Here is a 15,751-nt window from a genome sequence, read left to right as displayed (position 1 = left end):
GTTTAAGGGAAACATCTAGAGATTTTGAGATACCATTAACGACATTACGTAGGTACTGTCTAAAATTTCCCCCAGAAGAAATTAATTCATTAAATAATAATGTACCACAAACAACAGTTGATTTGATTACATTCCAAACAGATAGGTAAGCATACCTGTCTGTTTTTTTATATCCAAACCCTTAAATGAGTTTTTATTACGAATGTTTTTTTATGGTATTATTTTATTCGTTATGAAGTGTAAAACTCAGTAATACAGGTTGTACCAACCATCCCCATCAAGTGTACTAACCTGCCCCATGTACGGGGTAGGTTGGTACATATGTCAACTTTGAAAAAAAAAATCTTTTTTATCTTTGTCTTTCGTGCGATATATAATTTAATATATTAGTCACCTGCTCAAATCAAGTAGATTCCATTTCCGACTAACTAGTTTTTATTTGTTTCTAAGGAAAATGAAAAAAAATCAAACGTAAAATTTGTACCAACCAACCCCGGTCTCCCCTAATTTGTAATTGTCATTTTCCAAACAACTTTCTGGTTTATAAATATAATGTGGTTGTGTATCCTTTAATAATTTGAATTTAACTGCTAAATTCATGTGTATAATTTTTGCGAATACATATATCATGACGTTTTTTATATTCGCTTTGAGCCAAAACGGTGCAAGAAGAAATGATGTGTTCAATGGTTTCCCCTTCAGTTCCGCAAATCCTACATTTATCAATGATCGATTGCAAACCGCATATGTATTTTTTATAATTTCTTGTATTTATAACAGGATCTTGTATTAAATATAAAACCCTCAGTCTCAGGATGAATATTTGATTTTTTAACCCATGCATGAGAAGCTTGAATATTAATTTCTGGTGGTTCTAGTTCTTTAAAATATGTCCCATGTAAACACTTCTGTTTTATATTTGCTACAGTGTCAAGTATATTTGGCTCAACAATATCTGAAATTATATTATCACTTAAATTTAAAGGTGTGTAACCTTTATCCGCTGAAACCAAAGCATTAAAAAAAGTCTTGTCACGAGCTCTATTGAGAAAATAATTGTTTAGTGAAGCAATTTGATTATGTTGTAGAATTTCTAGATTTGAAAAACCCCTACCACCATTTTCGCGTGGTAAATTAAATCTTTCAATAGCAGATTTGGGGTGATGTTTACAAAATTTTGTAAAGAGAACTCTAGTTTGAATATTTATATTCTGTAAATTAGTTTTGGACCATTTTATAACATATTATATAATACTTTTAATATACAGGGTGTTTCTGAAATACGTGTGTTAATTTTAACCAGTGAAAGAACTCGCCAATTTATGAAACTTTTCTGTATAACATTTTGTAAAATTCGTAAAAGTATTCCAAGATTTTTTGCCCCACAATTTTTACCAAACGAGTCGTTTTGTGTGATTAAAGTCCATTTTTTAATTATAGTCCGATGTATCAATTAAAAAGCAGAACAACTGTCATATTGCTATCTCTTTTCAACATAATGTCCATTTAAAAAAAAAAGTTGACTATCGTTAGCTATTGAAGATAACGCCAAAAAAATATATTTTATGGCTGCTTCGTAGCGCATGAAAAACCATATCTTCGGTTTTTTTGTTCATTGAAATCGGATAATAAATAAAAAAGTTATGGGTTGAGGCGTTTTTTATCAAACAGCCTGTATACTACGTGGATGCCCAATACCTTGTCTACCTCGTGTTCCAAAAAAAGCGACACAATGTGTACCGGAATGTTGGATTCTACGCAGGCGCATGTATTCAGTGATTATCTTTATTTTTACACACGTAACAAAACTTCATTTTTCAGTTTTCACAAAACCTAGAGAAAAAACGAGAGAAAAACAAAAGAAAAACAAGAGAAAAACAAGAACAGATAATGTCAATCACAATCACAGATTCACAGATTTACAGATGTCAATTGTCAAAGCGTTGGCCACTGATCATGCGCAGAGCGAACTTGTGCAAGTTGTGTAGCTATTTCTCTTAAGGCTGTATGACACGATGCTAAATTTTGTAGAAATTTTGTTAGAAAATGAGAGAGGATCAATGAACGATCAGGATCTGACAAAGGCAGACTATGATCCTGATCGTTCATTGGTCCTGATCGAGGGTCTCTCTCATTTTCTAACAAATTTTCTACAAAATTTAGCATCGTGTCAAACAAGCTTTAGACTTATGCGTTTGTGTCTATTTAGCTCTTTTCAAATTTTTGGAACATCAAATGTGTCTCACCAACTCGTTGCATTACGCATCCACGTAGTATATATGATCGAAGGGTAAAACCATGCACTGCTGTCAAATGTCGAAAGCACACGCAGGTCATGTCGACTTCTTCATTCGGACTAAGCTCATCGGACTATAATAAAAAAATGGACTATAACTAGTTTCTATTTTTTGTAACCATGAGAATCTAAATTTTGATTATTTATTTTTTTCTATAACAATGGAACTTTTTAACAAAGCTCTGTTTCTATCACAACAGAAAATTTTCGCCCTTACCCATAGGCGTATACACTTTGAAGGTTAATATACTCCAAATTTTTATTTATTTAATTTAATTTGTATTGCTTTTTCGTAAAAATGTTATAGAGAAAAGTTCCATGATTTGGCGCGTTCTTCCACTGGTTAAAATTAACACACGTATTTCAGAAACACCCTGTATAGAACGCAAAGTCTGTTGTAGATTTTGGAAAATCATACTCATAATACAGGATCTTTATAAATGATTGTCTGGTCAAGCCGGCCTTGGAAAAAATTTACTGTTCCGCTTTTTTGAAACCGATGCCAAATTCTAGTTAGTTTTCACCACGGCCTCCTAGATTCATAAGAGACTCGTCTCTTATCCGGCCTGTCGCATTCGATCGTCATTCGATAAATGTTTTTGAAAATTCCCAATTCCCCCTATAGTATGTCCATCTAGCGACTTTAAATATTAGTATATGCAACTAAAAATACGTATGAATAATAACATTTTACATATACATATAATAAATTGTCAATTTGAAAAACTAAGTGCAGTCGAAACTTTAAAAAATGCCACAAACAAAGAAAAAATATTGTATTAGTTCACGATATAAAGTTAACATTTCTTATCATAATCTACCCAATGATATCACTTTAAATGCGGCATGGAAGATAGGACCGAGAGATCATACTGGTAATATCATGAGTGCCGCAGAATATGCAAGTAGTAAAATTTTACCAAGATTCCAAAATTCAAGGACCAATGTAAATATTTCAGTCACCTTGCAAAATGGTTCTCTGGAAAAACTAGAAAAATTGTCTTCTTTTACTCATTTGTCAAGTACCAATTTTCAAATTGAGACGACGGCAACGGCTTTTTTATGTGGCTACTTCATTATGAAAATAACGGAGGCAATCCATGGATGTGATTATTGCTTGTCACATTTACAAGATTCAAATTCGAAAAAGAAAATCCCTTTACTGGAATTAATTTATTACTAAGATAGAGGAAGGCTAAGTTACCCCAATGATCAATTTGTGGGTCTAGTATAGTTTGGGAATGAGAAATTGGAATTTTAGCTTCTTTACTTGCAATGGGTTTTGGGTAGGTTATAAACATTATAGATAATAATGAAGATTTACGACTATGAGTAGTTCATTCCAGGAGGGACAAACGATCTGCATTTTGCTGATATTCGGCATCCCTTTTTAGTAACTATCAGGTAGATAAACTTACCACTATCGTAAATCTTCATTATTATAATCTTTACAATCCTGTTCATGGTAAAATGTGAGTGAGACACTTATTTAAAAATTAGAACTTCCTGTCATTGTAAATTTTTGTAACTTGCACTCACAGACAAATAGAAAACAAAATTAAAAAAAAAAGAAAATTGTTGAGATTAAATTTACCATTCATAAAAAATGTTTTTGATTTGAGACTTTGAAAAAGTGTGTGTGCCTTAAAACTATGTTGAAAACAAGTCTATAAAACAATAATTTCCTGCAAGGCAGGCAACCAGTACAACACATAAGCCCCGCATTGCTAAGGTTCTTGCCGTATTGTGGCGCACCCTATAAAACAAGAATAATGCTTAGAACTACGAATGCGGCAGGCCGCAGGCCGGATAAGACTCATGTGATATCGTGAGACTGATAAAAGAGACGAGTCTCTTATCTTATGAATCTAGGAGGCCGTGGTTTTCACCATTTCACGGCCACTTCTGCCACGGATGACTTCTGCTGCTGCTGGAGCGCGTTCATAAATACTCTGGGTAGGTATAAAGGTTACCCTTGGGTCACCCAAACGCCGTTCACAAATTAAAATTGGGGGAATAATCACACTACCCCAGATCGTTCACAAATGTTTAGAGTGACACAAGGAGTGTGCCCATGTTACCGATGTCTAGCGGTGCGGGAGAAATTACCCATACGTCAGATTTGACGTCTGTCAAATATCTGGCGGCAGTGAAGCGGCGGCTGCGTGAAAAAAATATGTTCTAAGGTGTTTTTATACATTTTTTCACGATCGGGAGTAGAAATCAACTTTTCGGATGTCAACATCGTGACAGAAGTAGAGCATTTTCTCCCTAGGGAGCAAATATTTGCAAATATTTGCTCCCTAGGGAGTTTTCATTTTTTTGACAGTTGTGACAAAAATCTAATGGGAGTTTTCATTTTTTTTTACTGTTGTGACAAAAATCTAATTGTGTTGTCAAGGCAACTACTAATTCCATTAAATTCATCGAAAGATGACAACTCATTTGTCATCATTTTTTTATTCTTAAAATTTGAGATTTTTGTGCTGTTTCTACTCCCTACCGTGAAAAAAATAGTATATATACTTCTGGAGAGAATGCTCATTTTTCCCTCGGGCTTCGCCCTCTGGCTACAAACTGCACCTTAGGAAAAATCATGCATTTCTCTCCCTCAATATATAATATACTATTTTTAATTATGTTTTCAATAATGGGGACAAAATTTTCAAAACTGGAATGGCTGACTGCAGTGCATTTGAAATTATCTGTTGGTTAACCCCGGTGCAATCCGTTCAACATATCCAATTCTTAAAGGTATTCCTTGTGCAACCACACTTATATTCTCTTCTTCCCCTTCCTGTATTGAATCCGGTGATAACAAATTTACAAGGAAAAAACGTTTTTTTGCAGAACAAATTGCCCCAGAAACAATTAATTTTCTTTTTCTTTCGTCAAATTGCATTTTTAATCTGTTGATCTTCATTTAAGCAGATGGTTAAATAGATGACAATTAAATGTGAGTTGACAATGTTGACATTTACAAAAACAAAAAACACGCGTTTACCCGATTCCGTTCATAATGCCGGAGTGACACTGCAGTCACGTGATATTCCCCACACTCTACCTTCGCCCATATTTTATGAACGCGCTCCTGAGTTCTGAGTTCTGAGTCTGACATCATCTGACATTACCATTAACATTAATGACGTTTCGTTTGCGCTTCTCAGTCGAGTTTTCGTTTCTTATATTCGTTTTATCGCAGTTAATAAACACCAAAAATCTGTATTTTTACAATTGCAAGTAGGTACGTCCGCTTTTAGAGGTAAACAGACTGGCAAAATTTGTGAGGTTATGTTTTAATGTTTTATTTTAGCTTTACTTTCTTTACAATGGTTTATTCTGTTGAATAGAACACGTTCATTGTTTTTTACTTTCAAAATGGAAGGTTTATTAATGGGGAATTATCTGTTTGTAAAAATGAATTCCAGCAAAATATCCAGACAACATTCAAGATGATTGTTTGTTAACTCACATTGGGCGAATTGTAAACAGATTTTTAACAATCGGAACAATTAGCAAGGGTAAATCATCAGTATCTGATGAAATACTCGCGGATTTGAAAGAAATGGTGGAAAAGACTTTACAGATATCTATAGCCCGTTTATCTCAACAATCTGGTGTACCACTAAGCACTGTCACAAAATCATTAAAAATAGGCTACAACTGCATCCAAATAAATGTTGTACAAGAACTCCAACCTGCAGATTATTAAAGTTGTGTTTAATATTGTAATCACTAATCAGTTTCAAAATCACCTCAATTTCAGAATTTGGCGTGCTGAGAATCCACACTAATTTGTACAGACTCCTTTACATGTTTTTAAAATTGGTGTGTGGAACTGTGGACAGCAGTGTCGCTGTACCCTTAACCAAGAAATGCTGCAAAATATTTTTGAAAATAAATGAAGAATTGTCAAGTGTTTAAAAGTTAATGGGGCACATTCTCAATCTATTTTATAAAAAAATACCAATTTGTTATCGTTATTTAGTGTTGTAAATTATGTTGTTGAATACATTTGATTTTATTGAAAAACCAGTAAGACTTATTTGTCATGAAAAACACTGTTATTTATATTGGAAAAAAAAAAATGGGAGTCAATACTGTATTCGACAATTCAGTCTAAGTCGTATTTATCACTAGCATAAAACAAGAAATGTGAAAGCAGACAAAAAGCAGTATTGTATAGTGGCACACCGAGACAAGGTGTTCTCAATATTTATCTGTTTGGATTTGTTCTCAATTCTCATACCAATTCCTGTACACTGTGTGGCGGTACAATGGGGGCAATAATTGTTCCCCTGTTGGTGTTGATATTAAATAGTACATATCTACATTAATGTTACCAGGAGTAAAGCACAGTTGAAACTTGTCTCTGGTTAAAAGCCAATGATCTTATAATACTACTCCTTCCTTATACCTACCTGACTGAGCCAGCATTGCCTCTTACATATTAGAGAGCGATGGAAGTAAGACTTTGCAAGCACAATAACAGTAGAATCGTATTTTTAAAGCTTCAACAATATTTTGGATTGAGATACAATGAAAATCTAGCAAATGAAACTGACTCAAATCCAGAGTCTTATTTGCTGTGTTTAATTTTTTGTTTGTTGGATATTCTTTGGTAAAAAATAACGTAAATAGCACTTATCAATACAACATGAGACCAAAATTTTTTTCTAAGACAATGAACTAGAAGATATTTTCATATTTGATGGCGGAAATAAAAGACTGAGAAATGTCACAAATTTGTATTGTCAGTGTCAAATTTCTCAAAGACGTTCGTGATTTCGACAGAAATGCAGCAAATTGGCAATAAGAAAGTTATGCATCGTCGAACTAGAGGCAAAATTTGTAATACGTGTGATTATATGAGAATAACTTTTCCTTTTGAACCACTGACAAAAATTGGTTTCCTTAGAATTTATTTTTTCAATCAATTTAGCGAAAATTTAAATTTACCTAGACATTCCTTTTTAAGGCGTTTATGAGAAATTTGACACTGACAATACATTTTTGTGACATTTCTCAGTCTTGTTTCCGCCATTGTATGAAAATAGGTACCTCTACTTAAAATTCAAACGCAAACTCTTTATTTAGTCAATTTTTTTAAATGGAACATCCTGTATTTCGATATACATACCTTTGGATAGCTGTTTCAATGAGCGTTCAAAAGATATAAGGTGTTTGGCATCTAAAATAAATTGTTTATCCACAATTTTTTTTTTTTTTTTTGGAAAGTACAACCGCCACTGATCTTTTTATTTCTTTTTTTTTAAGTTAATTAAACGTTAAATTTATTCTCTTTTGATTTATTTTGTAAATCTATAGTAATATTAAACTCGATGAAATGTATTTTTTTGGTTCAGTTAAATTAAAGAAAAATATGAAATATTTGATATTTTAAATGAAATTTGTGGATAAACTATGTATTTATTTTAGATACCAATTCTTTTGAACGCTCATTGAAAGAGCTATCCAACGGTCTATCTAAATACAGGTGTTCCATTTAAAAAAATTGACTAAATAAAGAGTTTGCGTTTGAAGCGCCCTCTACGTAATTAAGTAAAAATCTTAATGTTTTTCAACAAGGCAATAAAATTGACGATATTTACAATGTTCTAAAAAAACCTAATCTAAATAATTATCATCTGTTATATTTTTTACAAATTTTCAAAGTTCGGTTTGTCCGGACACAAAAAAGCGAATAGTTTACTAACAGTAGAAGTTAGACCCATCAAATGTGGTATCTTCCTCTTTGTTTTGACGAGAGCTTTCCAAAAAAGCAAAAAATACTGGGTGTTCCATTTAAAAAAATATAAGTTTGTGTTGCCACCGATACACCAAACACCCTGTATAATCTAAAATATTTTTAAACCGTGCTCATAACTTGGATGTATAACATGAAATAATAACATTTTTCAAAGAACTTATATTAACTTAGTAAATCTACTTTGCCAAACCGTTGGGACACCCGGTATTATATCATTATCGTAGATCATTACACTCGAGAAACTTTAGGCGCAACTTACGTGGTGCCTTACGCTAAACAGGAATGGTTGAAATGATGTCAAGCAAGACTCAAATCAAAAACCATCACAAAAGGAAATTAACAGCTAATCATCTAGATACTCATTTAACGTTAAAAGTAGTTTAAACACAAAATTAAATTTTCCATAATAAATCACGTAAACTAAGTTTCCAAGTAAAAATGAAGAAACTAGTTTCAGTGAAAACTGTCGTGAATGAAACAATTGCGGACGCACCTGCATTTATTTTGCAGTTATTTAAGATGTTTTTAGGAAAGAGGTCCGATTAAGTATTTATTTTTTGGGTCTTGGCAAAAATACCAAATTCTATTGATATGATAAAACCTTAATTAACCTCTAGCACTTTAGGGCAAAAACTTGCGATTACAATTTTAGAAACTACTACATAGAAAATACTGTCATTTGATTTTAAAGAAATAATTCGGTGCAACGTGTACCTACCCTACCTATTTAGGCAGAGAGTGGTGAGTAAAAGGAACAAACGTTTTGAAACGATTTGAAGAACAATTTAAGTACTGAAAATGCAGTTGTTGACGAAAAAAGTATCATTTTACCTGTTAATTCCCGTCGGAATAATTGCACTGTTGCTCAAAACGCTCTTGTAATAATTAAGACCGTTAACTGGAGTAGGTGCAAAATTTTTCGTCAAAAATTTTTTAAGGGCGAGGACTTCCTGCAAAACGTATACGTGAAAATTAAAGATTGTTTATTATTGCGCAACCTGACGCACTTTGAAGTTGAGTCGTGCTGTTTTTACAAGCTGCTGCGCCTCCGCCTTGATGAAATCCGCCGCGGTGAACACCTGTTTCGCATGCAGGGTCCCGACGACCTCCTCGGTGAGCAAGGGGTGAATTTGCGAGTGTAACCTGTTCATGTTGCCCCTTTTCAACCTGAAAATGCAGTCATTCGGGCCTTAACCAATTTAAAAAGTAGCGCGGCGCATGCGCGGTCAATTTCCGTGACTTGCGCATCGCACACTTCGCCGATCCAGACGGCCGAGCTTGGGCGTTCAACTATAGAGCCCGTCGCCATGTTTGTTAAGGGCGGTGGGTTGTAGATGTGACCGCGTAAAATGTTCAAAATATCGGCTACATTTTGCGATTTATTTATTACGTGGAATACCCAATTGTAGATTGAAGTTCGATCGAGACGCTGGTTGTGTTTTTAACAGCAGATGACCGAATTTCGCCTGAATAATTTGTGATTACATGATGGTAAGTTTCGATCAATCGAACGCGAAAATGTAACATGGCGACGGGAACGGATCCTTTGTGTCTCACCTTTCGACCGCGACCAGCGTTTTGTGCGGCCCCGTCCAGCTCTGGCTCGTGTTGTTGGGGCACTTTCGGCGATTTAGGCTCGTTCAGTGGATTTTTGACAACTTAAATGGCGTACTTTTCGCGGAAAGTCGAGTCAGGAGCGGCTTCGGTGCCAGCGACTGTTTCATCTCTCTCTCGACTGCTTAGTCAATAGGAAATTTTACGTCACTAACTATTGATTTCGCTCCAAATACGTTTAATTTTGAATGTAAACGGCATTGGTTTTACGTCACCCACCACAAACGGATTTTTCTCGACGGAAAATTATTTTCAAAGTGGTCCGCGCGCTTTTTCCCCACATTTTATTTATTATCGCTCGGCAGTTCAGCACCAAACCAAAACAATCACACGACATAACTTCAAAACAAATTAAAAATTGACAAACTTTTTCGTTTTGTCGAAAATGCTTTTCACCTGCGATAGTGGTGCGGACGTAATTTGAAAAATGCAAGGAAAGCGCCAGGTTATTTATTTTACGCTATAATGTTTTCAGGGAACTCGTTACTCCGGAAGGTGTCAGTAATGTGTTGTTTTCTTTGCAGATGTGTAAAAGATGAGCGACGAAACTCCGGGGGTGACGCAGGGTGCTCTGCCGCCGCGAGAGGGTCAGCAAGGCCCCCGAGCAGTGGCAGAGCGCCCTGCTGTGAGATTGACTCAGGTTGCAGGAGCACAGTACGTCCTGACTACTTCTCAACCGCATGGAGTTCCAGCACTAACCCAGGTGAGTCGCATTTTTTTAAATGGCGCCAAAATTACTCTCGTTAAGCTGCGTATCCAGCAACCGCGCGAACGGCCTAAATATAGACAAATGCCATATTGGGGTGCTTGTTTTGGTGATTTTTCACATTCAAAGTAGGATTTCCTGTAACTTGCTATGAAATGGCGAAAATAAACATCATAAAGAAACGGAGCGAACATTTTTGTTTTAAATTTTTCAGAAAAAGTCACTCTTGATAAAATGATCTGCTTGTTTTTTCATGCTCCTAAAACAGTTTTTATTTTTGGGCTGGCTGTTGCAGTTCTTTTTTTATTCGCATTTATCTCGAAAATTTGGATTTTGGAATTTTTTGAATTAAAAAATCATGAAAAATTTTAGTGTAGACGAATTTTATTTTCAAAATCACATTACCGTAACTACCTACTGCAACTGTGCTTAAGCAATTTATAAAACCTCAAACTACATATTAAAACGGTGTAATTGTTGATAAACTTCTTCTTATAGTGTTAGCTCCACAAGAGAGAACGTACTTAAATCAATGTTATGGTACTGGCGATCTTCGCTATCGTGAGTGAGGTGATCAACAAATTTAACAAAAAAGTTCCTAAAACAACAATTTATCATGTGGCCGTCTGAAAATTAATAAAAAAATATGTGGAAACTGATTCCATTCTAAATGTTAAAAAAACAGGAAAACATTTAGACGGCTATCGCCGCGATCAAAAATCCCATGCCTAATACGGAAATATTTGTTATTTTATGACACGGAATACACTACATGCTGTTAAGGAAGATGCATTTCTTAATTTTTGGGTGTTAATCAAACAGAACAAATAATGTTTCTATCAATATTATTGTTGTTCAGTTGCGTGTTTAACGGTTATTTCGTTGAAGACTATTTGCTATTAATTTATTATCTTAATACTGTTGCAGTAGGTTTGATATCAAATATTTAATTTTACGCCTTTACGTTATCGCAGATAATGAAGACGGTTTTTATTAACTAAAACATCGAGATACACAAATTTCTATGTAAATAAAAAGCATCAAAAACGCCTTATAATAGTTTGGTTTGTGGCGTAGGTTAATGCAATATCATTTTGGACTTTCGATTAGCTTTTTATTTGGACATCCGATACGTATGCCATATAAAGAGCGATCAAATTAATTTGTAATCGAATTATCCATGAATCCGAAATCGTATGTCGTTACTTGAACTCCACGCTCCAATAATCACAGCTTGAAACACAGGTTACATTTCGACATATCAATCACAAAAGACATACGGATTCAAATCCATGGATGACTCGACTACAAATTAATTTGATCGCTCGATATACAGACTGGCGTTAAAAAAAACGGCCCACGCTATAACTTTATGCTATAGATGACCCAAGTGAAAAAAATTATACAGGAACCTGAGTGAGCATATAATTTTTATACCATCTACCCATTTATGGGCAGTGGGCAACTTTTATTTTTCAAATGGTAACCTATACATAATTTTTTTTATTGATTCTGCTAGTTTTTTTTTTCTGATTGTAATGGCATAAAAAACTATACCCTTTGATAACAAAATTTCCGAGAAAAAAAAGGAAAATATGTTGCATCAAAATTAGATTTATTGTCATGTTAATGAAAAAATCAAGTTAAACGATCTCCATTATTCAATGATTTTTATGAACTATAATTAAATAAAATTTACAACATAAAACGTGCGTAAAATTGACATTTAAGTAGAAATTGTCGTTTCTGAAATAAGGATAAATCTAATCAAAATGAAGTCATTTATACAATAATTTGCGGGCTTAAATAATGCTTTTTGCGCCCTAAAGCCTAAAAGAACAACAATTAATTTTAATAGCTATTTTATTTGTTGCATCACATTGGCAACCAACAACATAACTCTTGTCATTTATTTTTTCAAAGCTCTAAGGTGGATTTAAATGATTTTATTTTTCTCCTAGGATACGAAATACGTAAACATGTCCATAACAACCGGGTAATAAAACAGGGCGTAATAAGAATAAGCGAGCGTAATGAATTCATAACGCCCTCATCAATTCATAATTGCAAAGATGCCAATTTTTTTTTTTAAGAACACGTATAGTGAAAAATAAAATCTTGTATGCACCACGGCGTCACCGAATGATTACGCCCATCGAACGATATCCATCTCTCGGGCTAAAGCCGTCGAGCTGGATTCATCGTTCTCCGGGCGTAATCATCGTTGTAAAGCCCTTGGTGCATAAATAGCTATTACAAAAAATAATGTTTGCATTTAGGGCGTTAACGGCGATTTTGGCCCTTTGGCGTTTTATAATCCTTCGGGCCTCGTGCGTATAATTCGGCCGCGGGCCAAAATTGCCTCCTACACGCCTTTAATACAAAATAGATATTTTTGTATTAAAGGCGTTGTCCTACAACCTCGTAGGTAAAATTTCGGCACATTTTACCTACGAGATTATTTGACAACGTAGAAGACTAAAAGCAATTAAAAAAGGAATTTTCAGACGACCACTGTGAAATATGGCACATTTCACACGGTTTTTCCTTAGTGAAAATTTAAAATTGCAAACGATTTCAACACGAACACGAACGAACAGCCTAACCGTGTACAATGAAAAATTTGAGAAATCTGATTGGCCGACAGCTGTGTGTTTTTATATTGTACACGGGCCGATGATTAACGATGTCTATCTCCGCGCAACGGCATAATTATTTTGTCCGCAGCTCTGTCGAATAATATTTGAAGTTTGAAGGGATGCCGAATATTAGCGTTTTTTTTTTTTGTGGTCGTCGGAAAAATATCGTGTATACCACGTGTTGAAAATTCGATTTTACACGAGTTTGCAGAATTGAGCCACAAGCCGTAGGCGCGTGGCTTAAGCAAACGAGTGTGAAATACCATACAATATACTATTATGGTCATAACGGTGAAAATAGTGTGGGGATGAAAGTGTAAAGTCCATTTGTTATATCGTTGGAAGAAGAAGACTCCGACGAGTGTTATTCGGCCCCCGAAGATGAAAATTAATTTCATTAATTTTTATAAAATTCAAATAGTCTATATGAAAGTTGCTATAAATTTGAATTTTTAAACTTTAACGTGATCTACTGTTGGGTGCCGCTGAAATAACTCTGGGCGCTTTCAAATGTACTGTCGCGAGCAATAAATTTTGGTCGTCAATGTCATTTCAAAATTTAGTTAGATTGTCACAAATTTAAAAAATGTCCCTGCCTGATTATGCCCACGTCAACAAAGTGTCAAAAAATTGAGAAAAAAAAAGACATTTAATGTCATACAACATGATGATAGGTTATGATATTTACGACCGTTTTATAATGGAGCAATTTCGATTGCGTCAAAGAATGACCTTGACGACCAAAATGTATTGCTCGCGACTGTACCTGGCTTCAACCCCACCCACGATGGCCAAACTCCAACTGCAGTCTCTCCGTAAGTTCCGTAGCAACGAAAAGTGGACTCTATTGTTAAAAATATAAGGTATACAATGTTTTCAAAATTCAGCTTATGGGAATTTGCCCCTCCTTGATGGCTTTACAATATATCGGACTTCCTCGGTTGAAAATACTATATAATTGCTTATCTGCCTATGGAGAAATAATGAATCTATCGTTATTAAATGTAAAATATTAATGTTCACACAAATGCAAATAACATTTTGTTTGTATAGTTCAATTTTTACCCTTTTGCGATGACGTCATTATCTAGTAACTTTACGTATGTTTGAGCTAGGATCAGAAACAAATTTGAATTGATCATAAATAACTACAGTGCGCCCAGAAATGTGGTACCAACTTTTACACAAAGTGTCACAAGATGGCACTTTCGAAAAGCCAAATTTGTTCAATCTTGCAACATTCAATTTTTGAATTTTTTCAAAAGATTATGTTAAGGGGGTTTTCCGAACAATTTTTACCCCCGATTTGTGCACTAAAATTTGTCGAGATGTTGCTCGAAGGGTTCAGTTATGCATTGAGCATAACGGTGGTCAATTTGAACATTTTCAATAAAATTTAAATTTGAATGTTTTACGTTTGACAATTCTTGACATTTATTTATCTCAATTTAGATAGCGGCGTTAGATAGGTCTCTGTAAAAAAGTGTCATCTTGCGAGACCAATTGAAAAACTTGCTACCACATTTCTGGGCGCTCTGTATAAATGTGTCAAATTTGTTGACAATTGCTTCGAAAGGTTATGTTCGTAATCAATGTAATAAGTGAAAGAAATTTAAAATTGTCAAATTGACAGGAGCATAAAATAACCTCAAGTGACCATCAATAAATAAACGTGCCTTTTTTTCTTTTTTTTTCTGTTTCTGTCGTTTCAATGAAGAGAAAGCGAGGAAGGAAATTGTGACTTCACCTCAAAAGGGTAAAAATTGGAAATTACATTGTCTATTACAACCATTGGTAAATTTAATTGTTCACTTTAACTACTTCTGGAATTTTCGCGTTTTTTCTGGCTAGACAGCCTCAGGGCGTCCTCTTAGTTCGTGTCCCACCATTCAAACCTTGTGCAAATGCCTTTTTTTCTCTTGTTGTGTTTCAAGGTCGCGCCAAGTCTTAGTATAACTAAAGGGTAAGGAAAATTTTTATTTGCACAAGGTTTGACTGGTGGGAAACGATGTAGGAGGACGTCCTGAGGCTGTCTAGCCAGAAAAAACGCGAAAATTCCAGAAGTAGTTAAAAGGCCCATACACAATGGCGTTAACGTTACGTCGATGTTAAAACGTTAATGTTAACGTTAGATCTAGAAATTCAAAATTAGATGTGGACCGTTCACAATGACGTTATGATGAAAATTAATGTTGCATGATATTGTTAGCGTTAACGTTAGTTCTAGAAATGTTCTGGATTCTTAACGTTACATTCTAACATTAGCCAACGGAAATAATTTATAAAAAGTACTGAAATACATGTAATTAGATCTAACGTTAACATTAACGTTTTAACATCGACGTAACGTTAACGCCATTGTGAAAGGGCTGTAAGTGATTAGATAATATTAATTGTTTTTCTCTAAAGGCAGTATGTACTAGACTTTGTAATTTTCACAAAAATAAGAGTTAACAGGGGGTTGAAAAATTAGCATGTAAAACCCTATGGCCAGCCTTTAAAAAAACGCACGTTTTCTATCCATAATTTTTGAATTATAAAAAATACAAAATTGGGTCAGTTTATCCAATATGTTAAAAATAAATCACAGCCACCCCTTATCCACATTCATCGTGAATCGATTATACAGTTGTCCCAGAACTCGCGAATCAGATTTAGAGTGCGCTGTCGTTGGTAATAAATAAAAGCAGTGGCGTTAAAAAAAATGGTCAGAGTGTAGTAGATTT

General features: G+C 34.5%; 3 protein-coding genes and 2 long non-coding RNA genes across 7 annotated transcripts in view; 2 read left to right on the top strand and 3 right to left on the bottom strand.

The window, feature by feature from the left end:
* Positions 1-10,137, bottom strand: part of LOC138126100 (DNA repair protein RAD51 homolog 4-like) — a 37,327-nt gene extending 27,190 nt beyond the window's left edge. For all 3 annotated transcript variants that reach the window (XM_069041782.1, XM_069041783.1, XM_069041784.1), the window contains exons 1-3: positions 9,624-10,137; positions 9,074-9,233; positions 8,898-9,016 (exon numbers count right to left, since the gene is read on the bottom strand). In XM_069041782.1, coding sequence (XP_068897883.1) covers positions 8,898-9,016; positions 9,074-9,217 — 263 coding nt within the window. In that variant the 5' untranslated portion in view covers positions 9,218-9,233; positions 9,624-10,137. The remainder of the gene's footprint in view (positions 1-8,897; positions 9,017-9,073; positions 9,234-9,623) is intronic.
* The window catches only part of LOC138126098 (uncharacterized), a 404,235-nt gene that overhangs the window by 48,328 nt on the left and 340,156 nt on the right, over positions 1-15,751 (bottom strand). The gene's annotated exons all lie outside the window — the stretch shown is intronic.
* Positions 1-15,751, bottom strand: part of LOC138126104 (uncharacterized) — a 103,072-nt gene that overhangs the window by 81,410 nt on the left and 5,911 nt on the right. The gene's annotated exons all lie outside the window — the stretch shown is intronic.
* Positions 5,409-6,328, top strand: LOC138126103 (uncharacterized). The gene is made up of 2 exons (XR_011157627.1): positions 5,409-5,558; positions 5,610-6,328. It is a non-coding gene; the product is annotated as an uncharacterized lncRNA (long non-coding RNA).
* The window catches only part of dom (domino), a 33,968-nt gene continuing 27,564 nt past the window's right edge, over positions 9,348-15,751 (top strand). The window contains exons 1-2 of the mRNA XM_069041780.1: positions 9,348-9,557; positions 10,205-10,383. Of these exons, the coding sequence (XP_068897881.1) occupies positions 10,216-10,383 (168 nt within the window). The 5' untranslated portion in view covers positions 9,348-9,557; positions 10,205-10,215. The remainder of the gene's footprint in view (positions 9,558-10,204; positions 10,384-15,751) is intronic.

Source organism: Tenebrio molitor, chromosome 3, assembly GCF_963966145.1.
Source record: "Tenebrio molitor chromosome 3, icTenMoli1.1, whole genome shotgun sequence".
Taxonomy (NCBI): Eukaryota; Metazoa; Arthropoda; class Insecta; order Coleoptera; family Tenebrionidae; genus Tenebrio; species Tenebrio molitor.
This window is presented reverse-complemented; position numbering and strand designations above follow the sequence as displayed.